The 26711-nt window shown below is 39.6% G+C and overlaps 1 protein-coding gene across 11 annotated transcripts in view; it reads right to left on the bottom strand.

Moving 5' to 3' along the window:
- AOPEP (aminopeptidase O (putative)) overlaps positions 1-26711 on the bottom strand; it is a 193032-nt gene that overhangs the window by 100089 nt on the left and 66232 nt on the right. For 7 of the 11 annotated variants that reach the window (XM_081880967.1, XM_081880966.1, XM_081880963.1 and 4 more), the window contains 4 exons: positions 25155-25257; positions 24949-25056; positions 8565-8608; positions 1768-1828 (listed from right to left, as the gene is read on the bottom strand). In XM_081880967.1, the coding sequence (XP_081737093.1) occupies positions 1768-1828; positions 8565-8608; positions 24949-25056; positions 25155-25257 (316 nt within the window). Of the gene's footprint in view, positions 1-1767; positions 1829-8564; positions 8609-11609; positions 11913-24948; positions 25057-25154; positions 25258-26440; positions 26555-26711 lie in introns of those variants that run through there. The other 4 variants (XM_081880972.1, XM_081880973.1, XM_081880965.1 and 1 more) reach the window with 4 other exon arrangements.

Below are 26711 nucleotides of genomic sequence, written 5' to 3'. Positions count from 1 at the left end.
ACTGGTCCCATATATTGGATGGTTGTGAGGAGTTTTGATGGTTCTTGCTTACATTGAAGACAAAATAAACTGAGCCATTTTTGAAGGAAGACTCTTCATTAGGTGATGGAGGGATTAAAGTGAGGCCTCTGAACTCTGCACCCTTCCTCCTCTTCAGATTATAGTATTTTCTCCTTCTTTGCCCCCTCAACCAGCAGTGTGGCGTGGTTTGCCACACCAGCTGTCACTGCCAACACAACGCTAGCCTTCAGACTCTTTGTGAGGCTGGGACCAGAAAATGCACCTGGGGCCAATGCACACAAAGCAGGATCTATGCATTATGTAGGATCTACAAGTATGTAGCTAGAAATATAAAAGTAACCAGTTGTGGAAATCCTTGACTATTAATGGTTCTTGTTCCATTTGGAATGGTTTTAGAGATTTTATCATTGCAGTGGTTTTGTAGCTGTACATCCTATTATTGTAACCTGCCCTGGGACCTTATGTTGAAGGGCAGGTGAGAAACCTGAGAAACAAACAAACAATACAATACAATATTAAGCAAGCACCATCTGTACTTTGTTTTGAATGCCTTTTTAAGGCCCTTCTGTTTACATGAGCCTTTTCTGATGTATAGCTTAATACATACATTATTGTGGCTCGCTGTCCAAATGTTAAGGACTTTTATGCTGTTTTATGGATGTGTTAGTTCACTGCCTAGATACTTTATTCTGTGGTATATAAAACAAGCAAGTATCAAATTACATATATATATATATATATATATATATATATATATATATATATATACACAGTGTAAGACTAAATAGCCTATTTATAATTACAGCCCAACATCCAGCATCCTCTGCCCCCAAAGGACACAATAAAGAAATTAGTATTTAAGACCTGTTTGAAAGAGCTCAGAGATAGTTCAGTTCCAAAACTGACCTATATGTACCTACCCACCCACCAGCTGGCTGCTGCTGTCAGATGAGACATTGTCAATCACTTGTTCAGCGGTTTCAGTTCTTTGACTGGTTCTGTCAAAGCTGACAATGTCAGAAATCTGCTAAAGGGTGTGTATGGAATTCCCAGTCCAGCAATGGGAACCACATAAAGAGCATCTGGTGCTGGATAAGGGAGTTAAAATCAGGAACCATAAGAACAACATCCATTTGCATAAGCAATTCCTGATCTAGCGGAGGATAGGTGGTTGGGTATCCTGTATATAATTGGGTATAAGATATAATTGATATCTTACCACCACATAGTGCTTGAGAATTAAGTCAATTTTCTAATAAGAATTTTGGAGACTTACACAAAACTTTCTGTACTTAGTACAATGTTCAGAAAGGTTGCACACCATTTAACAACCCTCACTACAGACGAAACAGTCAATAAATTTAAAATTTAACAAATATTTAATTTCCCCCCTCTTTGGCAAAAGTAATCCACAAAACTGATACCTTCCTCTTTTTAAAACAAGATGTGAAGCATCACTACAATACTGCAATAGAACAGTTTCCAGTGAACAGTATGTTTAGTAATAAAATAAGGTTTAAGAGATTTTCCTCTTGGCAGGATTTCTTTGAGGAAGACAGAAAATGAAATCTGCAACTGATAAAAATGGATTCCCATATGTGTGCGGCCTAAAGAGCTAGAGTGGATATCATTAAACCTGGGTTTTTATTTTATTCCATACCTGTTACCATACAAACAGTAATTTGAAAAACATGCTCAACAAATTCAGAATCTGGATCCTATTCAGAACAGATATTTTGCATTTACCTTTGGGATTCCTGTGCAGTCAAGCCACTTCTGGAAAATGTTTTCAACTGACAGGCCATACCTTCCAAGAAAATTAAAAATTAACCTTATTCATGGAACATACATAAAATATGTCGTTAAACAACACTTTGTTAGAAATGAGGTTTGCAATCTAAACAGTGATATCTCAAACTGATTTGAGCCTGGTTTTGTCCTTTCTAATTACTAATGTCTGAGATCATGACACCTGAAAATGAAAAGCAGATTGGACTGTACATGTAAAAACGAGTGATGAATTCAATGGTTATGGAAGCTGACAACATATGTTTAAGAAGCTCAAATGCACTGATGAAACATTTTGAAAGAATGGACAGGTGTTCTGCAGTTCTTTTTGTGTGGCTTTTCGTCTTCAGCTTGCAAAAAGAGTAGAAAGGAATGAGGATCTGTTTAAGTGAAAATCAGAAACGGGCAGTAAAAAACTGCCTGAGACTAATTAATATAATCTCAATAGCTTTAGCTTTAGACTCTAAAATAGTAATGTTGTGCGCTGGCCAAAAACAACCCTATATCACATCAATTATTCCAAGCAAACGCAGAATGCACTTTTGAAGCATAACAGCCTGAAAATGGCAAAGGCTTCCATATTTACACTCAGTGGGAATAAAAATAGGTTCAGATAACAGATTAGAAATAGCTGCTGATATTGTAAAGCTATCACAGGCCATGATGCATATATACATTTTGTCTTATCCACCATTGTGCGATTAATTCCCCCCCCCCCCCGATTTTCATAATATTTCTAGCTGTGCTACAGAAAAGCAGAAACAAGTTCTGAGAAATATGATTAGTAAATGTTTTTATTTTGCTGTACCGTGGGTACTGAATATTGTCCACAATGAGTAGCACACCTCACCCCCCAAAATATTTTTTTTTGCAATAATATGTTTTTAGTTCTTAAAAGGATGTGTTCACTGGATGGGAACTGACTAGACCAGAAGCTCCTGTTTTAGTTAATTTCATCCTTCCATTGCCTTCTAAGATACATGGGTAAGGAGCTGAAATAGCAGGAAAATGGAAGACTTTGGGTTGAATTAGGCTTTGACAAAAGGCCAAGGCCAGGGAACCTAGCTCTCTGCTTAACATCTAAAAAATGGTGGGGAGGGTATGGCAGTGGTGGGTAGGTGGCGCTTAACTTCTCCCCTGCACTCCTGTCCCTCAACTGCATTTCCTAGATACATGTCCCTTGCAGATTGGACAAAAGCAGGCAAGGGAAGCAATGAAGAGATTAACTTACAGAATTTAAAAACTGTAATTAGCTTTCAATGTTCCTTCCACTGTTCACACATCATATAGCAGTGGTGGCCAAACTTGGCCCTCCTGCTGTTTTGGGACTACAATTCCCATCATCCCTGACCACTGGTCCTGTTAGCTAGGGATGATGGGAGTTGTAGTCCCAAAACAGCTGGAGGGCCACGTTTGGCATCACGGTCATATAGCAACGAACCAATGTTTGCCACAAAGTACACACGATGACCATTGAACCTGTAAAAATATGTTTTTGTATGTTGCTTTTAGCTTCACCAAGCTACATTATAAGGTAGCATGGGACTTTTTACACCTAGAAATGGGAATAATGCAGAGGCCCACAAGGAAAGGGAAGTTCAGGGAAAGTGATACATCCGCAAGGGAGATGACGCGGACCAAGTTAAAAAGGCAGCCAACATCCAGGGCAACTTGGTTCTGTATCTCTTCTCTTAAGATTTTTCAGTCCATGGAATACCTTGTCTCCTCATAAATATTTAGATAAGAAGGCAAGCTAAAAGTAAAAAGCATTTCCTGGAATGTCAAAGGAGCTGTAATTTAGCATTTGCTTATAAACCCAGCACTTTCCCAGACACTTAGATTGTCCATTAACCAGATGCAACAAGAGTAACACAACTTAGGAGAAAGATTTTAAACAAAGAATGAATTTATTTTCATTTTTGAAAGTGTGCCTTTCCCTTTAATATTGTTAATTATGATTATGATTGTGATTCATACAGTGCCATCCATGAACATAGTACTTCGTAGACTAATTTAAGCAAGCCTCTGAAGAAGGCTCTGTTAACAAAGAATAATGAATTTGTGTGTTTTGTACAACTGAGACAGAGAAATCACATTCCTCAAATGGAAGAAGATCCCCCTGGATCCAACCAATGTGCCAAATACAACGTGTTATATCCAATAGTGGCTTTGACTTAAAGGAAAGCACTTTTGCTCACACTAGTCAAGGATTATCACCAATCCCCTCTACTCACTAAAGTCTACTGCTCACCCTGACAACTGCTGCCCAAGGGTTGGGTGATATTTCAGAAAATAATGGGATGTGGCACAGAGGGCTGCATTAGGTAAGAGGATTTGACAAAAAATTGAGTGTCCCAACTTGCATGAAAGGAAGCAGCCAAGAACTGACTTCTGTGCAAAGCCTTGAAAAAATGGAGCCATAAAGGCTGTATCTAGATGCAAACATAAACCATTTTGTAGGTTTTCCAGGATTGCATTAAAATAACAGCCCTGTGAAGGAGTCTAAAGATTCTGAAAATCCACAAAAAACAATAATTGCTAAGATTGCTTTGAATAAGTTATGACACTAAGCCATCTTAAGACTGATAGGGAAATATAGCCAAACAGACAAGTGCTGGTTTACAAGCAGAATATATTTCAATATTGGCATAGCATGTTATGTTTTTTTAACTTAGAAAACAGACAAGATGATCAAGAGTCATACTTTATTAATAGCTAAAACAAATGCTTTGAATAGAGAGAATAGGAAGAGAAGAGCAACTACACCCATCCACTGTTGTGATAAAATTCTGGAAATACAAAAGTGAAATTCATAGGCAGTGCAAAAAGTTTCCTTTCAAGGCATGTTCATGCGAAGGCAGAAATGGCTCAGTAATGTCTAGTGAGGTGAATGAACTTCAGCTGAACCATGGAGGCAACCCACTGACTAAGAACACTGGTCGCCTCAGTTATAGAGTTTTCTTTCAACACTAGCCTTTCCCCATCAGATCATGTGCCTTAAAGTATCCTAAAAAAAACACTTAGGCATCCTCAGAATACAAAAATGTCAGGAAATTACAACCACACATGTCTGATTGCTATGAAAATTATTGTACCGTATTTTTCGCCCCATAGGACGCACCGGCCCATAGGATGCACCTAGTTTTTTGGGGGGGAAATAAAGGGGGGGAAATTATTTTTTCCCCCCAGGCGCGGGGCTGGGGCGGGGGATGCCAGAGCTTCCCCCGACCCCAGCCCCCAGAACAGGCTGCTATCCACAAGCCTTCGTAGCGTGGTGGGCACTCCCGCCGCACTCTGAAGGCTTGCGGATAGCTTCCTGAAGCCTGCACTATAGTGTGCCAAAGAGTTGTTTACCATTTTTGCCAAGAACAGGTGTTAGATTGAAAGTGAAACTAACAAGCTACACAAGTTGTACAGAAATAAACATTATTTCCTCCCCTAAAAATGAAGATAAGCAACTAAAGGGGTAAGATCTACCAAAATGAGCAGCACAGGACCCAGTGAATCCATAGAGCTTGAAGGTGCCCAGCACAGACAGACTACAGTCCCCAGGCCTGGTACAGCCAAAGACATGGCACCCAACATCCCTCTGCACCCGGGATCCAGCCAATGCAGCTCCACATACCAAGGAGACGGTCTTTCTTTATCAGCTGGTTGCAGCCAATGCTGAGATTGTGCTGATTGGGACGGTGCTGCAGAGCATAGGGACCACTGGTTCACAGTTGCCAGTGCATAAATCAGCACCCTTGTCAAGGATCAGCAACCCTTGCTAAATGTATATAAGCATATAGGTATATGAAGATATGGTGCTGGAGGAGACTCTTGAGAGTCCCATGGACTGCAAGAAGATCAAACCTATCCATTCTGAAGGAAATCAGCCCTGAGTGCTCACTGGAAGGACAGATCGTGAAGCTGAGGCTCCAAAGCTTTGGCCACCTCACGAGAAGAGAAGACTCCCTGGAAAAGACCCTGATGCTGGGAAAGATGGAGGGCACAAGGAGAAGGGGACGACAGAGGACGAGATGGTTGGACAGTGTTCTTGAAGCTACCAGCATGAGTTTGACCAAACTACTGGAGGCAGTGGAAGACAGGAGTGCCTGGCGTGCTCTGGTCCATGGGCTCACGAAGAGTCGGACACGACTAAACGACTAAACAACAAAATATGAAGATATTTATATGTAGTTTCATTGCACTTGAATGCAGCCAATTCAGTGCAAGCCAACAATACAAAAATAACAGCAGTTGGTATATGGCTCTATATAATCTCTTTGGTTTCACTTTATGGATTCAGATATCCAGTATTAGAAGAATGACTTTATGCCGAAAGAATAAGCCACATAAAATAATTAGTGTGTCCTGTATAATTATTGCAAGCAGATCAGCATGATGCAACAGCATTCCTTGTATAAACATTAAGTGGTCTAGATATTTCCCTTACACTTACAACACAGTATGTGATTGCTGGGGACCACAATAATGGTGAACTGTTGAATTTAGGACAAGGTTTGCCAAAATTCATGGTCATCTTAGCAATATGATTCAAAATGATCACAGATGCATATTGAAAAAAGAAAGGAAACTGGGAATGTGTTGTCCCTTCCAAGAAAAACACATTTCCTAGCTTCAGTATTGGAAAAGACTGAATAAATATACTGGCTAGGATCCCCAAAACTGCTTAAGCTCATACAAAAATTTCACACCAGTCCAGTGGAATTTTTGACATTTTCCTTTGAACAGCGGCCGCCAATGCAGCTGGTTTTGAAACACCCCTTGATTTCAGAAGAAGCCTACCATGAAGCATAATGGCTTGGTGTTACCAAAAACAAACAAACAAAACAAGAACCCCAAGTCCAAAGTTCCCTTTGGCTCACAGAACCAGTTGCATGGCTTTTTGAATCCTGACCAATATTTTTAAATATGTGAACACATTCCAGTAACGACAATATTTGGTCATTATGCACATCCTTCATTTCAGATGGACAAAGTATAACTCTTCTCCCATATTATACAAGCAAATGAAATGTGTTGAGCAATGAGTGGGAAAATATGGTTACCACTACAGGGAGCAGGTGAAAGTGTGGTTTTAGATAAACATCATATTCTGTTGCTCTTGGCATCACACTGTAACGTTTTACCATATATAAAGCTGGCAGCATAGTATATTCACAGCTATACAGTAAATTATCATAAAACTAAAAGCTTCTCCATACTTTCTTAAGGGAGAAGTTGAATAAACAGCTATTACAACCTTCTTATTTAAAATTAAAATGTTCCTGGCACATTAAAATTGATACAAATAAGAAATGGGAGAATCAAGTTTATTCAAAGATCTAAGAACATTAATAAAATCAAAACATACTAATTTAATTAACTAGGTATCTCGATTTCCCCCCAAACATTGGGGGTTAGAAATCCATATTATTTCAATAATTTTGGTTTTTCATAAAATGTTTATTTTATAAACCAAGGCTTCACAACAAAAGCTTCCACAATATAGTCAAACATCCTAGCAGAAACAAATTAATAGTAGAATAAAATTTTATACCACACACAACTGTTAGTGATCCAGCAGACTGCTTTATGATAAAACCAAACCATTGAACATCGGTTATGTTATAAAGAATATGAAAAGGATTTCCTAATGAAAAGAATTAGCTGATATCACTATGGGATCCTGCTTATGTAAGTCAGTGAGGCTGGATGTTTCCATAGAACTGTGAAAGTGTTTTAAAATCAAAGACCTACAAACTACGGTAATTCCAGTTTTAGAATATCAAACGCTTTCCATTTCTCTTTGCCTACATTTCTCTTTTCCTTTAAACAAATGATACTAATTAAGCTTATAGTGAAATCCTATACATGTCTTCTCAGGAGTAAGTTTTACTCCCAGGTAAACCTGTATAGGACTGCACCCACAATGTTTGTGCAGTTCATTGTAAGCTCTTGGGAGGGGCTATAGATGAGATCTGCAGGTGAAGGGCAGTATATTAATTAATTAATTGCCCTTGTTTATTTTATTAGATGTAGGGACGCGGGTGGCGCTGTGGGTAAAACCTCAGCGCCTAGGACTTGCCGATCGTCAGGTCGGCAGTTCGAATCCCCACAGCGGGGTGCGCTCCCGTTGCTCGGTCCCAGCGCCTGCCAACCTAGCAGTTCGAAAGCACCCCCGGGTACAAGTAGATAAATAGGGACCGCTTACTAGTGGGAAGGTAAACGGCGTTTCCGTGTGCTGCGATGGCTTGCGAGATGCAGCTTGTCACGCTGGCCATGTGACCCGGAAGTGTCTTCGGACAGCGCTGGCCCCCGGCCTCTTAAGTGAGATGGGCGCGCAACCCCAGAGTCGGACACGACTGGCCCGTACGGGCAGGGGTACCTTTACCTTTATTTTATTAGATAGGAGGCATGACAAACACATTGGGCAGAATTCACCTAACAAACCCCTTCCGGGCTTCTACTTGCCCAACAGGGACTCCCCTCTCCCTCTCCCTCCCCTGCCGACTCCCCAAAATTGGCTCAGGGGCAAAAAAGCACAAGGGGGAGGGGTAATTGTTCCATTTGGCAAGCTGATATGCTGGTATGTCTGTGCATGCTATCTGTAATAGCATGACGCTGAATTCCACGCATTAAATTTTGTTGTCTGTGTATAAGTTGATGGAAGATTTATATACAAGCTTTTCATCTGCAGAGATTCTGGAGACAAAACCCATTTTGAATATAAACCCATTATGGTCTTTCCCAGGCTGATTCCGACCTACCGTTTTAGCTGTGGGATGTCGCTCAGTAATAAATGAAGAAAGTCCTGGAAGAGTAACAAATGACCACAATTTAATAACATGAATTTAAAAATACACACTTAACAATACTTGAACTGTTTATTCCGTTTTATAACATTTAAAATAGACATGTGAATATAATGTCAAGGCTTACAGACAGCTATCACAAGAGATCAGAACACTTAGCAATGGCAACTAGAAAATTAAGAAGACGAAATGCAGGAACAAAATATGAAGTCATAAGTAAGAAATTTGTAAACAAACATCCTTGTGCTGGGTGGATTATTCCCTCTATTTCCAAACTTCAGGTGTGGGTGCCTATCCTTCTGCAGCCATTACAGCACCAAGTTGGTTTGGGGAAACACCATGATTTGCATACCTATTTAACATCATGGTTTGATATATCTATTTAAAAAAGACAAAATCCCAAAACAGCGCAGTGAGGACTCGGTGTGCTCAGCAGCTTTCGATTGCTGGCTGCTGAAGGGTAAGAAAATGTAGAATTTGGGATGACTGAGAGGGATGTAGTGACTTAGAAGAGGGACAGGATAAATTGCTACAACCTGGAGTGGAAACACACCACAGTGCAACATTTTGTTGCAAGTCCCACTTGTATAAATAATTTACATTTCAAAGGCTTAAGTGTCAATAATTTATTTATTTATTATATATTCTATACCGCTTTATGTTTTTAAGAAATATATCAAAACGGTTTGCAGCATATTAAATCAATAAAACATAAATAAAACAATCTGAAGAAAGTCAAATATAGAGTATATAGTCAAAGCATCATACAGTGGTGCCTTGCAAGACGAAATTAATCCGTTCCGCGAGTCTCTTCGTCTTGCGGTTTTTTCGTCTTGCGAAGCATGACTATTAGCGGCTTAGCAGCTATTAGCAGCTTAGCGGCTTTAAGAAAAAGGAAACAAACTCGCAAGAACTCGCAAGACGTTTTGTCTTGTGAAGCAAGCCCATAGGGAAATTCGTCTTGCGAAGCACCTCAAAAAACGGAAAACTCTTTTGTCTAGCGAGTTTTTCGTCTTGCGAGGCATTTGTCTTGCGGGGCACCACTATAACAGAAAACTAAAATATTATCTTAAAGATTTCAAAATAAAACATTACAAAGGAGGTCAACTACAGAATACTTATTTAAGAAAGTAGGGCTGGTGAGTCTGGGCCCCGCCCCCTAGGCCAGGTGGAAAGGGCCTTGCAGGGAGCGGCGTTCAGCACTCACAGCCAGACGATGTTCCTCTGGCCTCATGAGGAGCATCTTTTAACAAACACAGAGAACAATTACGAAACCACCTACTGTATATGACTATATTTATATTTTCTTTGCATATTCAAAATTGCACTAACCCAAACAAATCTTTATATCTAGACAAACATAATTTCACCATCACCACCACAAAAGGATGCAATCTGCCTATTCTTATTGTGTAGTCAAATATGTAATTTGTTTATTGTATTGTTATTGGGTTGGATCAGTGCTGCTGCTCAGTGACGGAAGGCTCTTTGATTCAGTGGCATTCATCAGTGGAATAGGCAAGGTACATGATTTTTGAATATTTCCTCTTCATCTGCAGCCCCTGCCGCTCCAAATTAGCGGGGGGAGGGGGGGCTTGAAGTGCTCTTTGGGACAGTGCAGGAGATCATGTGATAGGATAAACCAGAAGCATTTTTACTGGGCATTGTAGGAAGTGATATAAATAGAAAGGAATGTAAGTTGGTTTTGTATGCAATAACAGCAGCAAGAATATTATTGGCACAAAAATGGAAGCAAGAAGAATTACCGACGAAAGAAGAATGGAGGATGAAATTAATGGACTATGCAGAATTAGATAAACTAACAGGAAGGATTCGAAATCGGCGGGACCAGAAATTCACAGAAGACTGGAGTAAATTTACAGATTATTTGAAAAGTATTTGTGATGATCAGACTATGTTTGTAGGCTTGCAAGAAGTTTTGTGAGGAGAATTATTGGAAATATTGCAAAAATGGATAAGGGGGGAGGGTGGTTAGTTAAAATAATTAAAGCAATATGAACTTAAGAAATGCATAGTAAATGGCTAAAATGGTGGATCATCAGAGGTGCTGATGGAAGTCCAAAAAAGATTGTATGAGTGGTGAAGTTTTGTGGTATGTACTATAATTTATATGTTAAAATTAATAAACATTATTTTTTTTAAAAAAGGAGATCATGTGATAGGGATGTAGGAGGAATGATGCAGCAGTAAAGAGAGTGTTTGAAAGGACCCAAGGGGTTACAGAACCGAGGGGTAATTTGTTTTTCCTACCGCAATGTTTCTACATGTGGTACATGCCAACTTTTTCACTTTTATGGAAGCAAGTAAATGGGTGAACTTTGGGGTGCAATTAAAGCAGTTGGAGGTAAACCTGCTCCTGGACCATGGGAACACCCTCCTCCCATCATTAATAATTAAGTCTATCTGCAGAGCTCTTCATATACCGTATTTTTCGCTCTATAAGGCGCACCGGACCATAAGGCGCACCTAGTTTTTAGGGGGGGTGGAATCAAGAAAAAAAATATTATCCCCCCCCCTGCTCCAAAGAGCAAAGAAGCCAAGACAGCGAGCGGGATCCATCCCACCGGCTGTCTTGGCTTCCTCTTTAGCCGTGCGCAACCTCTCCAGCCGGGAAAGGCTGCGCGCAGCTTTGGCATAAGCCAAGACAGTGAGCGGGATGGCTTCAGCAAAAGGAACCCGAAGCCTTTGGAGCGCAGCGCGAGGTCCTGCTGCGCTCCAAAGGCTTCAGGCGGCTATCCCTGAAGCCTGGAGAGCGAGAGGGGTCGGTGCTCACCAGGCTCTCAAGGCTTCAGCGAAAGCAATGCGTAGCCTCCGGAGCGCAGAGGGAGCGCTCCCTCTGCACTTTGGAGGCTTCGCGTTGATATCACTGAAGCCAAGGAGCCTGCATTCGCTCCATAGGACGCACACACATTTCCCCTTAATTTTTGAAGGGAAAAAGGTGCATCCTATAGAGCGAAAAATATGGTACATAACCAAATTTTGACTTGTTTTTTGGGGTCACATTAAAGTGTGTCATAAACTTTGGAACACAGAACAGAATGTTTGGAACTGGCATATATTATTAAATTGTACTGTAATCATATTTGATTCATTTAAAGGATGGGCTAATCATTGGGGTGCATACCATGATGAAAATATTTTATCTCTGCAAGGCACATCTAGATAAAACAATTGCTAAGGACAAAATGTTGTTGCACACGTTCTCATTTCTTTTTGTTCCAGCTGAGACAAATGTATCCGGGTAGTCTTTATTATCAAAATGCACCAGTACAATATGCCTTCCTGTTGGCAGACAGATGGAGACACTGAATACAAACAAATTTGATCCTAACTAGCCAAACAATAATAATCCCAAGTTGTCTAAATATTAAAATGCAAAAGCAATGATCCAATGGAGCAAATATTTCTGTCTGCCTGATGAAGTTTTAGTCACAGAAAAAGCTTCAATCAACTCTGCAGTTGCTGAGTTCTAAAAAAATAGAACTGGAACAATACTTGCTATGCTTTCTTGGAACAAAGAAGACACATTCATTTTCATGCTTGTATATCTACTTTAACAGAGTTATGAAAACTCTATGTAGCTAGCAAAATACTTTTCATGAAGATAAGGATCAGTTAAAATGGAACTTGTAGAACACTTTCACACACAATAGAAAAGCTTGGATATTTTAGCATCCATATTAATAAGACTGAACTAATAATAAGATGCAAAATTATGATCTCAACAAATGAATCAGTATTACAGCTGATTACTTGTTGAAGCAGATGTTACAATGAGAAAATTAAAATCTGTGAAGTATTTTATCCCCAAGATATTCATTTTTCATCACCAAACTAAACATCAACCTTAACTGCACTAGTGGAATCAACAACTCATACTCATTTCTATTTATTTATAGTTACCAACACTCCATTCATTACACAAATTTCATCGAAAGGTGTTAGTCAATGGATTCTCTCACAGAAACCAGAATGGACTTTTAAAAAATCCTGCCCTAAAATTCCAGACTTTCTTGCTACTCAACTAAAATAAACAAAAACTACTATTAAAAACATACCGAGCATGCAGTCAAAATGAAGGAGAAAAAAGCAAACTGATTAATGTTTCACATGTGAAGTCATTTCCTTGCACCTGTGGCTCAGATCTAGGAAAAATACTACAAATGCCACTAGAAACAAGGCTAGTATTCAGAATGCAAGCAATTATTTATACTTTAGATGTTATACTCTGTTCTTCATAGTTTTAAATGCTGGGAATCCATCCCATTATTTTTTATGGTGTAAAGGAATACTAAACATTAAACCTTTTAAAACTGTTATTTATTCTGTATCTGATGTTTGGTTAAAGATTCTTATTCATATTTATGCTAGGTAACCCGTAAAAATCTGCATTTGCAGCCACATTTGTCTAGATGTGCTTATATATATTACCTGTACAGAGGTATGCAGGCCAAATAATCAAATCTACCATTCAGAATCTCTGTACAATGAGCTCAAAATTGAGTATAATTTTCCCATGGCACGACCAAGATGTTTTATCACAAAATGGCACTTGAGAATGCCTAAACAATTCTCACCACAGATTTGTGGGAGACCAAATATGGATTTGGCCAGGGCTTTTAGGTGAGTTCTTTGGCAGGTTCTGGTGTTGCAGCCCAGCAATTTGTGTCATAAAAAGCTCAACAAGTTTGGCTGGGCGCTCCCCCCTAAAAAAAGGTCAACAAGTTCCGGTACCTCTTTTTCTAGAAAATAAGCCCTGGACTTGGCTGCATTTTATCTCCAAGTAATAGATTCCTAAATGTGAAGGTCAGGGTAGAAAATTTCCATTGGCTTTAGTTGATTCTGGTTCAAATAATGCCAAAGCTGATAAAATAAAATTCAGTGAAGATATAGAACTTAGTGTAATCCTTTTCCTCCTGTCTCTGATCCCATTTCATCGTTGACAGACCCTCCTCAGATCTTGTCAATCTAAAGGGTACCTTGAGCTCCCATCTCATCTTGCGTTATTGAACTATATCCCAGCATCATTTCAAGAAATGCATGCTCTTTCCCCCCAGAGATACACAGATTGCATGCTTACTAAATGAATTATGCTACAGCATTACTGTCAGGAAACACTATAAATCAAAAGGTTAAAAATGCAGCTGGCTGCAACACAATTGGATGCAATGCTGGGAAAGGGCAGCAAAAGAAATGCATTTGTATCTTTTTCTCCTTTCCTTTCCTTTGTTCTGGTGCTCATCACAACACCAATATGGGAATCCTGGGACATCAGCACCCTATGCAACAATCCCCACCTCTCATTGAACATATTTTTTGGAACCGAGCATGAAAAACCAAATGTAAAATTAAGCAGGGGCTTTCTGCCACATCTACAATAGCTATTAAAAAAAAGACGACACTTTTTCAAACTCTTGATTAGTAAACATTTGCCTCAGGGTTAGGAGCATGTTTGAAAAGTTTCATCTGGTCACAACAGCTGGACACTTTATAAACCCACATTTCACAGCAGGCTGCTGGGGCGCAAAAGAAAATGACTGGTGGATTAGCAACTCTATTGTAATATGATCTTACAATGATGACTAATAGCCTTATGAGCAGAGATCTTCCAACATTTTGCAATATTTGTGTAATTTGCTAAGCAAATTGATTTCGCATCAAGCCTGCAGATTTATCTGAAACAAATTCAAGTCTCCTACCCTATCTAATACTTTCTGTGTAACTGAAATAATGCATTTTGCTGCCTTGTTTTCAACCAACAGCTAGGGACCATAGGTTTCTATGGCTCCAATCTGAATAATATTTGGTAGGAAGTAAGTCTACTGAGCTCAGAGAGAATCTAAACATTACCAGCTTTGGCAACCATAGCTAAGAAAAATCTATCATGATAATGAGGCTATTGTCATCTTGATATGATTCTCCCTTCTATCCTTATTTAGCCGATGGCAGTACAAGAGTCCTCCCCTTCTTCCTAGGCCTGAGAATGAGTAGATGGGAAGGCAATGTGCTTCTGCAAATTCCACACAGAGAGCCTCACTGCGTTTCTCTCTTGAAAAACTTATATGCGTAATGTTGGAAGCCATACTGTACTGGGGAAAGTGTTGATTTTATTTCATTCATATCCTATCCTCATTTCTCTACATTGATTCAAGTAATATTTCTAACTACCAAGCTGAATTATTATTTTTGAACAATTATAAAACATCCTCTCTGTGGTATTCCCACTTACATCCCACTGTGGAACTCTAACATTTTATCTTTAGAAAGTAATTTGCTTTCTTTGCCCCCCCCCCCAAGCCTTTATCATCTTTCCTTTTGGTTTTATGTTGCCATGTTTTGGTCCGATCCTTTAGGGTCTGTCTGAGCACCCTATTTGAATTTAGTATCATGCAATGAAAAAAGCTTTGATTTAAGATTAAGGAGATGCAAGCTGAAATCCTAATTTAGACATAATTCTCACAGAGCTGAACTAGGGCAAGTTAGATGTTATGAGAAAAAGGCATGTAAGTAAGAAAGCAGACCATGACAAATTCTGGGTTATTGACCTGATTTGTTAACTAAAATTACACCAAGGTTCTGCAGTTGTGTCCATCTAAATCTGAATGCTTGGAACAACTTCTGTGAGTGCAAGGTAACTTTCACTGTCTCCTTCTCCACATATCCCAGCACTTCCATTAAATCTGTTCCAGCGGGTTACAGCAACGCCCATAACATATTTGGGGAGTGCATGGGGTCGAGGGAGGGCACATTCCATTGCTTTTACAGATGCTGTTCTGCGTGCACAATGATTTAGTTGGATGCAGCCCTTTGGACAAAATCGAGAACATTGGTTTAATGCAAGCAAGAATCTCAATGTAAAAGCTGGCATACAAGCAAAGAGGAGGGACAACAGAGAAGTAGGTGGTCATGATGTAAATCATAGTTTATGAAGCCAGGGACAAACATACAAATCTACCCAAGACGGCATTTATTTATGGAAGCCACTGCAAGAAAATAATCTAAAGGTTCTTTAAAAATGGCCTAAAGGCACACAATCCAACAGCTGAAGTGAAGTGGGCTCCATATGGAGCTGTACCTAGATAGCAGACCACTTAGGAGCTATGTGTAGGTCTCTCTGCTCCATGGAGCAAGAGTTAGTTAAAAATAAAACTAACCACCAAATAAATAAATGATAAAGAACATGTAGGAACAGTTTCGGTGTCTTTTGGAAAAAGTGTGTGTGTGTATATACTCATCTTGAATATGGCTTTTCTACACTCAGCAGTGCATCTTGACTCAATTATATTTACAGTCAATGATGGAAGTAAAAAGAAATTTTCTGTTTTGTAACAACAGGGAAATATTTTGTTCAGCTTGAAACCTAGTTGTATTTTATCTTATTTTCATGTTTTTAAGCAGGTCACCACAAAAATATTATGAATGCATGCTGGCATTCTTATTTCATAGGCTTAATGTCAATATCAGAAAGAAAGATTTTTTAAAAATATAAGTCCGTTTAATTTGGTCTAAATGAAAATATCCATTATCTGATGGTGATGTGTCTCATGACATGCAGAAGTTCTCTTTCAACACAGTGCAGTTGTTCACAATATGGCATGCTGGAAATCAAGATTGAATTTTTAACCTTACATTAAGATACCTTATGAAAAGAGAGGCTTCTGTGTGCCTCCACTTGACCCTTCTAATACTCCAGAAGCAATTTCTCTCTATAAAGAATAGCAACCTTGAGTAACAAAGCATGACTGAAATGTGTTTCCATAAGAATTTAACAAAGCCATCCTGGAAAGAAGCAGCAGGCAAAAAAAGATTATCTGCTTCTGTTGCTACAGTTCATTTTTGTACGTTCATTCTTATATGCAAACCAAAGTTTAGTTTTTGAAATATTCAATAGAGGTTGTGTTAATATAACTAAGGATGATTTACAAGGGGAAAGTTGGAAACATAATAACTACTCTGTATCAGATGAAGGTCAATCTAGTTCAGCATTCTGCTTCCAAGAGCAGTTAGAAGATCCTTGGAGGCTCATGTTTTTTTTTTTTTTTTAATATTTTTATTAGTTTTACAGAATAATAAAGAACAAAGAATAAAATACAAAAGTTTCATAAATCATATTTCTTTTACAGAATCTTTTGGACTTCCCCACATCTTCCCGAATCTGCATTATTTATAATACCAACTTCAGCATTTTGTTATCTTATTTCGTCGCTTATTGTATCTTTCATTTTGTCATATTACCCATTTCAATATATTTATAACCCAATATTCATAATACAAAGTCTTCAGCTATTTATTATCTTATTTCATTACTTATTGTATCTTTCAGTTCATTATTGTATCTTTCAATTCATTACTTATTGTATCTTTCAATTTCATGTTACCAAAGTCAAAGTTATTGTAACCATGATCTTATATATTGTGATTAAAACATAATGCAATAAAGTTTTTTCTTAATTTCACCTCTCTTTTCTTGTGCCTTAATTTTCATTTCACCTAATTACCATTGCTGGGGCTAATATTTCCTAAAAAGTGCATTTTCTTAACATTCATACAGCTTATAATATTTTTGTAAATAGTCCTTAAATTTTTTCCAGTCCTCTTCCATTTTTTCTTCTCCCAAGTCTCGGATTCTGCCAGTCATTTCCGCCAGTTCCATATAGTCCATCAACTGCGTCTGCCATTCCTCCAGTGTGGGTAAATCTTGTGTCTTCCAACACTTTGCGATGAGAATTCTTGCTGCTGTTGTAGCATACATAAAAAAAGTTCTATCCTTCTTTAACACATTCTGGTCTACAATGCCCAGAAGGAAGGCCTCCGGTTTCTTAGGCAAGGTATATCTAAATACCTTTTTTAACTCATTATAGATCATTTCCCAAAAGGCCTTCACTTTCGGGCATGTCCACCAGAGATGAAAGAACGTCCCTTCCGCCTCTTTACACTTCCAGCATTTATTATCAGACAGGTGATATATCTTAGCAAGCTTGACTGGGGTCATGTACCACCGGTATATCATTTTCATAGTATTTTCTTTCAGGGCACTACATGCCGTGAATTTCAATCCGGTGGTCCATAACCTTTCCCAGTCCTCAAACATAATGTTATGTCCAATATCCTGTGCCCACTTTATCATGGCGGATTTGACTGTCTCATCCTGTATATTCCATTTAAGCAGCAAGTTATACATTCTTGATAGTAATTTGTCTTTAGGTTCTAACAATTCTGTCTCTAATTTCGATTTTTCCACCTGAAACCCAACCTTTTTATCTGTTTTGAAAACTTCCCGAATTTGAGCATAATGCAACCAATCTCGCACCTTGCTTTTTACATTTTCAAAACTCTGCAGCTTCCAATTGTCACCATCTTTTTCAATTAATTCCCAATATTTTGGCCAGTAGGCCTCCATGTTAAGTCTCTTACGTGCCTTGGCCTCTGCCGGTGAAAGCCACCTTGGTGTTTTGCTCTCCAATAAGTCTTTATATTTTGTCCAGACCATAAAAATTGCTCTTCTAACAATATGATTTTTGAACATTTTATGAACTTTAACCTTGTCGTACCACAAATACGCATGCCACCCAAAAGCGTTATCAAACCCTTCCAGATCTAGGACATCAGTGTTCTCTAACAAAAGCCAATCTTTCATCCAGCAGAAGGCTGTAGATTCATAATATAACCTCAAGTCTGGCAGGGCAAATCCCCCCCTTTCTTTCGCATCTGTTAGTATTTTAAACTTAATTCGGGGCTTTTTGCCCTGCCAAACGAACTTAGAGATATCCTTCTGCCACTTTCCAAAACATACCACTTTGTCCACAATCTGCAGGGTCTGAAACAAGAATAACATTTTCGGCAAAACATTCATCTTTATAGCTGCTATTCGGCCTAACAAGGAAAGTTTTAGTCTTGTCCAAGTTTCCAAATCCCTTTTGATTTCTGACCAGCATTTCTCATAGTTGTCCTTAAACAAATTCAAGTTTTTAGAAGTCAGGTACACCCCTAGGTATTTTACCTTTTTAACCACATTTAATCCTGTCTCTTTCAAAAACTCATCTGCTTCTGTAGACGTTAGGTTCTTTGCTAAGACCTTAGTCTTTTGCTTGTTCAACTTAAATCCCGCCACCCGACCATAATCGGAAATTAAATCCAAAACTCTTTTTGTGCTAGAAACTGGCTCCTGTAATGTTAATACCAAATCATCTGCAAACGCTTTCAGTTTGTATTGTTTCACTCCAACCTCAATGCCCCGAACTGGCCGGTCCCTTCTGATCATATTCAAAAGCACCTCCAGGACCGAGATAAACAATAATGGGGATAGAGGGCACCCTTGTCGTGTCCCTTTTTCAATATTGAATTCCTCCGTCACCACATTGTTTACTATCAATTTAGCTTTTTGATCTGAATATATTGCTTCTATACCATTTTCAAACCCCCGTCCCACTCCCATCCCTTCCAAATTTTTCTTCATGAACATCCAAGAAATATTGTCAAAGGCTTTCTCCGCATCAATAAAAATTAGAACCGCTCTAGTATTAATATTTGTTTGTAAGAGTTCCAAAATGTCAATAATGTTTCTCGTATTGTCAAACAAATGCCTACCCGGGAGAAAGCCTGCTTGATCTTTGTGAATCACCTCGTTCAGTACTTTTTTAAATCTATTTGCCAAAATATCTGCAAAAATTTTGTAATCCACATTTAGGAGTGAGATGGGACGGTAGTTCTTAAGTTGAGTCTTTTCAGTTTCTGTTTTAGGAATCAATGTGATGAAGGCTTCTTTCCACGTTTCTGGTGCCTTCTTACCCTCCATGATCTGGTTACATACCTCCATCAAGGGTTGTATCAAATAGTCTTTCAAAACCTTATAATATTTGGAGGTAAGTCCGTCAGGGCCTGGAGATTTGCCTAATTGGAGGTTCTGTATGGCACTCTCGATTTCCTGCTGTGAAACTTTAACATTCAGGGTTGTTCTCATTTCCTGGGAAATTTTTTGTAATCCGTTAGTTTGGATAAATTGATCTATCTCAGATTCTTTCTGCGGCCCTTGTGCATAAAGATCTTTGAAATATCTCTGGAAACATTTCCTAATTTCTTCAGGCTTCTGAACCATTCTTCCTTCAATCTCTAGATTTGTAACTGTATTTAGTTTTTGTCTTTTTTTCAACTGCCATGCTAGCAGTTTCCCACACTTGTTTGCTGACTCGAAAGATCTTTGTCTCATTTGTTTAATTTTCCACTCCACTTCTTGGTTTATCAATTTCATGTATTGGGCCTGGAAAAATTTCACTTCTCTCAGCACTTCCTTAGACTTGGGCCTGGATCTTAATTTCCTTTCACCTTCACTTATTCTCTCCAATATCTTCTGCTTCTTTTCATTCCAGAGTCTTTTCTTTACAGTGTTTTGTTGTATGAGAAACCCTCTCATCACCGCTTTACTTGCGTCCCAGATTGTTCTTTTTTCCACCGTAGTGTTTAAGTTTATCTCAAAATAATCTTTTAAAGTTTTTTGGGCCTTCTTCACAATCTCCTGATCTCTGAATAAAGTGTCATTCATTTTCCATCGGAAGGATCCGGTTATGTTTAGTCTCAATTCCATTTTCAAAGCATTATGGTCGGAGCAAGTTTTTGGGCAGATTTCCACTTTTCTAGTTTTAGGTGCCAGTCCTTTAGTTATCCATATTTGGTCGATTCGTGTCCATGACTGATGAGCTTCAGAGAAGAAAGTTCCTTCTTTTCCTAGGGGGTTCTTGACTCTCCATATATCAATCAAGTCCATATTGTCTGTCATTTCAAAAAAAGTTTTAGGTAGTCTGCCTTCTTTTGTTATATTTGCACTCTGCGACTTATCCATATTTACAGAGACAACCCCATTCATATCTCCCAACATAATGATGTTGTTATAGTCTAAATAGTCCAGTAAAGTCTCATGCAGCTTCTTAAAGAATTCCGATTTTCCATCGTTTGGTGCATAGATTCCTAATATCAAAAATTTTTCTCCATGTGTATAAATTTCAATAGCCAAAATTCTGCCTTGTTCATCTTTAAATAGAAATTTCGGTGACAGGCTCTCCTTTGCATAAATCACTACTCCTCTTTTCTTAACTCTGTCCGAAGAAATAAATTCTTGGCCTAACCTTTTATTAATTAGCACTTTCCGATGAAGCCTTGTCACATGTGTTTCTTGCAGGCAAATAATGTCCAATTGTTCTTTCTTCAATATATGAAATACTTTCCTTCTTTTTTCTGGAGAATTTCCGCCATTTATATTCCAACTAAGAAGTTGCAGAGACATCCTGAATCAATTTATGGGCCTTACAATGGGGTGTCTAGATCACCCGTTCCCGGCGGTGGCAGTGATGGTCCAGCTCCAGGCTGTTTGGTTTCTGGTGGTGGGGGTGGCCAAGACGCAACTGCTCCTTTCTGGAGGTCTTCCCCGTTGTCGTAAAGAAACTTCTGCTGGTCCTCTGGTGTTCTGATTCTTATTTTCCTTCCTTTATAGCTGAATGATAGTCCTTGCGGGAACTCCCACCTATAAGGGATTGTGTTGTTTCTCAACAGCTTTGCCAATTCTAAGTATGAGGCTCTAAGATCCAATAACAATTTGGGTATGTCTCTGTAAATTTCAGCCTTTTTACCTTCTATCTCTAGGGATTTTTTGAAATGTAGGCCTAGTATCTTGTCTCTTTCTTCTCTTGATCTCAAAATAACCAAACAGTCTCTGGACTTGTCTTTCTTCACCGATCTGCCCAATCTAAATGCAGTCACAATTTTAAAGTCTTTATCTTCTTCTATTCCCCAAAATTTGGAGAATAAAAGTGTCAAAAATCCCTCCAAATTACCTTCCTCCAATTCTGGGACAGCTCTCAACCTAAGGTTATTCTCCTTGTTTCTCAATTCCACCATCGACAGGTAGGCCTGTTGTTCCCCTACCTGTCTTTGCAGAGGCTTGATTTCACCTTTAATCTCATCAACTTTTTTGCTTGCTTGCTCCGCTTTTTGATAGGCTTCCACAGCTAATTTATGGTTTTCAGCTGTGGCTCCTTGTAGATTCTCAATTGCCTGTGTATTCTGAGAGACCTTTTCAGATAATGCACCAATAGTAGTTGTTGCTTGGTCTATTTTTAGTGATTGATTGTCCACTTTTTGATTTAAAATTGCTAATTGTTCTAAAATTTGTTTCAAAACTGTGTCAGATCCTCCTGTTGCCATGTCCTCTTCAGCAGGCTGTTCAGCCTCCACCTCCTGTGCTGTCAGGACGGTTGGAACAGATGATCTGCGATGATGAGCTAAAGTTGTTTGGACAAGTTGCACAGGCTTCCTTTCTTTTTCTTTCTCTTTTTCTCTTTCTTTAGCTTTGGCTGCTCTTGTTTTCCCTGTGCCACTCATTCCACACCTGCCTCTTGTTCAAGGTCAAATTTTCCTTTATTCCATGAGAAAGCAAGTCCAGAGTACAAACAATTAAACCACAGAAATTCCAAACAAAGTATGTTTCCCAGGCCTCTGTAACTCCACAATCCTCTAGGGGGAGTATCTTAAAGTTTCAGGGAAGGAGAGGATTTTTCCGCCATTTAAAGTTTCTATAATCTCTTTTTTTAATTTGTAATTCCAAGACAATAAGGAAGGTTCGCAGAGTCCTCTACTTTTTAAGCTAAAACCGCTAGGAGCCAGATTGGTAATTGCAACAGTGTTTTAAAGTCTCAATATATGTAGCAGCTTAAAATCTTGTTACTATAGTCCGCAGTTTGACAGCTCAGTTACGACTGACAGCCCGACGACTTGCGTTCTTGAAACAAAGTCCCAAATACAAGTCCCATAGGCAGAAATAAAGTCTCTCTTGGTCTTTTAAATAAGAAGACTGCAAATTCTGTAAATGCACAATAGTTCCACTTTACAAAGCTCCCATTAAGCGCCTCAGCGCTCCTCTGTGCCTTTGCTTTGATCTTGTAAGCAGTATCGGGAGACGGACTTCCTTTTACTCGTCACCCGTTTTCAAACCCGAAAAAAAGATATTTTAAGTCCAAATTGTAGTTCACTTTACTCACGGGTATGTTACTTGCCAAATTGATATTCACAGGAAGAAAGGTCGGCGCTCATCAGCAGCAGCTGCGCGGCTTCGCCTCCCGCAGAAAGAGCGATGAACTCACAGCGCCGCTCCCCCTTTCGCGCTCCGGAGCCCCTTACGGGGTCCCTTCCACACTTCTGGGGGAGTTCCTGGCGCCCGCCGAGTCCCACGGCCACGGGCTCCCTCTGCCCGTGGTTTTTTCTAACGGGTCGTCGCTATGCCGCAGCGAACGACCCTTTCCTGCGGAGCCCCTCTTCAGACAGTGAAGAGGACCGCCATCGCCGTTTCGCGCCGCCTCCGGAAGATCCTTGGAGGCTCATGAGAACGGCATTAAGATATCTGGGATTTACTCTGTCATGGATGCTTTAGTTGAGATTCCTACAATGCAGGGGTTGGACTAGATGACCCTTGGGGTACCTTCAAACTCTACAATTCTATGGTTCTATACTGCATTTGAGCAAAAAGATTCCATTTTGACATCATGATTAGAAGCCCTCGATAGATCAATTAGATTAAATCATAGCATCCATAACATACTTCCTTGGAACCAGGGAACCAGGCAGAGGGCCTTCTCGGTCGTGGCGCCTGCCCTGTGGAACGCCCTCCCATCAGATGTCAAAGCGATAAATAACTACCTGACATTCAGAAGACATCTTAAGGCAGCCCTGTTCAGGGAAGTTTTTAATCTGTGATATTTTAGTGTATTTTTGGTTTTTATGGAAGCCGCCCAGAGTGGCTGGGGAAACCCAGCCAGATGGGCGGAGTACAAATAATAATAATAAATTATTATTATTATTATTATTATTATTATTATTATTATTATTATTATTATAGCTTTCTTTATGGCCAGACACCAGTTCTGGGGAGCACACATCTTGCATACCCTGACAAATGTATTTTCTATGCCTGAAGTTTTCTTAAAATCTTAAGATAAGAATAACAGCAACAATGGAACACCCACCTTAGTGTTAGGCACATAAGCCCCATAGGAGCAAACCCAGGATCCACGTACCCCAATATCCCATTTCCAACACTGGCCAACCACCAGGGCATGAAGGTAACAGCCCTCCAGTTCTCTTTGCCCTTCACTTCTAGTAACTGATACCGAGAAGAATAGGTTGCCTCTACAGTGGTACCTCTGGTTATGTACTTAATTCGTTCTGGAGGTCCGTTCTTAACCTGAAACTGTTCTTAACCTGAAGCACCACTTTAGCTAATGGGGCCTCCCGCCGCTGCTGCCGCCGCCACACAATTTCTGTTATCATCCTGAAGCAAAGTTCTTAATCTGAGGTACTATTTCTGGGTTAGTGGAGTCTGTAACCTGAAGCGTATGTAACCTGAGGTACCACTGTATAGGTTGCACTTAGCTATCTTTCTCTCTAAAAATAAACTCAGGTGGTTTAGAACCACAATGGGGCAACTGATAAATGAACTAATCCCAGTATCCAGAAGAACGTAAAAACACAAAAGGGGGAGGATAAAAAAGCAAGAAAAAACATTCTCAGAGGCCTCCAGGAGCCATTTAATGTCGAGCACCACTTGGAATGGAAAACTGGAAAACCAGGGGAGCGGATAAATTGTCCTTCCTGAGCTGTTTACAATTTATAGTATGCTGAAGGAGGACATGGCTGGCTGGAACCCTGAATGGGCCCATTCCTGTTAGGGGGTGAGGATATACTGTGACATTTCATTACAGGTTCCACTTGTCATGACTGTTACCAACCAATGAAGCTGTCCTTGATGAATTTATTTAGTTCCCTTTTAAAGATGCAATCCTCAGGCAACAGTGGTGCTTGATGGAGTGGCACAGCCAACACTGCAATCACAACACCTGGTGCTTATGCTGGTTGGCTGAGGGGTGGAAAAAGAATCCTTTCACGGCTCTAGTTTGCAAGCAAGAGACCTGGTTCAAGTCCATTGCCACCACATACTCCACACAGAATTCAGCAGAACCTATGCTGGCCCAGTCCCATGGGCAGGTGGCCACCTCCACAGAGGATCAGGGAGTTGAATAGTTCTGCCTGCCAGTGGTCATCACCACATCCTGCAATGTGTGAATAAGTACTTTCCCTTTTCTGCTATGAATCAACTGCCTACAACTTCACCAGGAAAGTTCTAGTGTTATGAAAGGGAGATTTAAAATGGTCTCTGCTCACTTTGCTGCACGCTCCCCCACCTCCAAGCTTCTAAAACATAAATGCTTAGCTTGTCCTCATAGGAAAGGTTCTTCAACTCCTGGATTACTTTGACTTAAGTTAAAGATGCAAGTACCTGAGAGAGTATCAGCTGTCCATGAAAAGCCCGCACAAACTTCTTTAAAAAGGCAAAATATGCAGCTTCTCCAGCCTTCCCTGCAAAAGACCGCAGAAGGAAATAACCCTGGAAGAAGCGAACAAGACATACAAGATGTTATTCCTTTCTTGTGTGTACAAAATACTGATTTGTCATATTGAGAGTACCGGTTTTAGCATTCTGACCTTCAGGTAATGAACCTGCATGAACACTTTTTCTGCATTCAGGCCGTGTTTGATTATAGATGCTCCAGATTCACTTGCTTTGCCAGTGTTCTCTTTCTTGGGCCTAAAAGGGCACAAATAATTCAAGATCTGGATAAACAGATACAACGAGGATGTTAAAAAAAAGTCTCACAATTAAAACACTTAATTACAACGTTCTGTTTTACTTCAGGCATTGTCTGCTATATAGGAGGTTTCATACTTACTCAGGTAACTTCGTTCGTGGGAAAAGTAGTACAGCAATGCATTTTTCTAATGTAACTTTATATATGGCTACACAAACAGCTGAAGTTTAAACTAGTAGCCAATTCTAAGCTGGTGTGAAGCGACTTAACTCTTCTCCCAGACATGACATCATATCACATGGCATTCTGCTAAGACATGCTACAGAGGCAGGAGTGTCACACTATGCGCAAAGGGAAATTAGAAGAGATGGAGACACTTTAGATGGAGGGAAATGGAAAGGAAGGATATTGAATTCATTACATCCAGTAACATATTTTGGCTGCTCTTACCTGAACATAGGCTTAGCAGCTCACAAGGCTACACCTGGAAGGATGAATGGGCTCTTTCATCTATGCCCAATATGTTGAAAAAAAGGACTTAAGCTTTCTCTTTATTTTTCTTTAGTTTGCAATTTTCCATGCACGTCAAAGAAAAGCAGCCAGAGTTTTTGAAAACAAAGCCTGAAACATTCAGCCCACTGAATTATCACCCATGAGGACAATATCCAGAACAAATTCAAACTGTGTGAATTCTTCATCAATGGTTGTCCAGTTTCCAAATTTGTGTCAGAAAACTATTGCTTACTAGTGCCTGACCTCTTTAGTTTAAATCACAGGATTGGGAGGGGGAAAAGGGGCAACCTTCTTCTCTCAGGTAGAGCCTGTTGTAACAGAGTAAGTAGCTAAGGGATGCTTGCACTAGCTATTTTTCCCAGGTTATGGCCAACAAAAGCTGGTGTTTATACTGTGGCGTGCTTTAGTGCATCTACATGAAAGTGTTGACTGAGGTCATATGGAGATCTGGGGTGAGAAGAAGTACTAAATGAGTATCTGGGATCGGTAATAGAGTGGATAAGGGCCAATAAACTACAACATAATCCCGACAAGATTATTGTTGGTAGGAGGTACTCAGCCTGTTCTAGATAAGGTTGTAACTCCCCTTAAATATCAGACTCACAGCTCAGCAACTCTTTTAGCTCCAGCCTTGTGTATACCGTAAATGTCGAAGTGGCAGGAATCAAATGAGGCTGGAGTGATGGAGAGATAGCTTGGCCCCAGTAATCCATGTCCTTCCCCCTCGTATTAAGATCTTCATCTGAATACCTTTTTCAAGTCCCTCTCCCTTCAGAGATGAAGCTGTTGGTGAGCCAAGATAGAGTCTTTACAGTGATGGCTTCTCATTTTCAGATGTATCCCCAGGGAGTCTGGCATGGCAGATTCTAGTGCCTTTGTGGCACCAAGACATACCTTTTCATTTGTACACACCTCTTAGATTTTTAAAAAATTGCATTTG

Source organism: Podarcis erhardii (assembly GCF_964252035.2).
Source record: "Podarcis erhardii genome assembly, chromosome: 11".
Lineage (NCBI taxonomy): Eukaryota > Metazoa > Chordata > Lepidosauria > Squamata > Lacertidae > Podarcis > Podarcis erhardii.
Note: the sequence above shows the minus strand (reverse complement) of the source record. Positions and strands in the feature narration are given on the sequence as shown.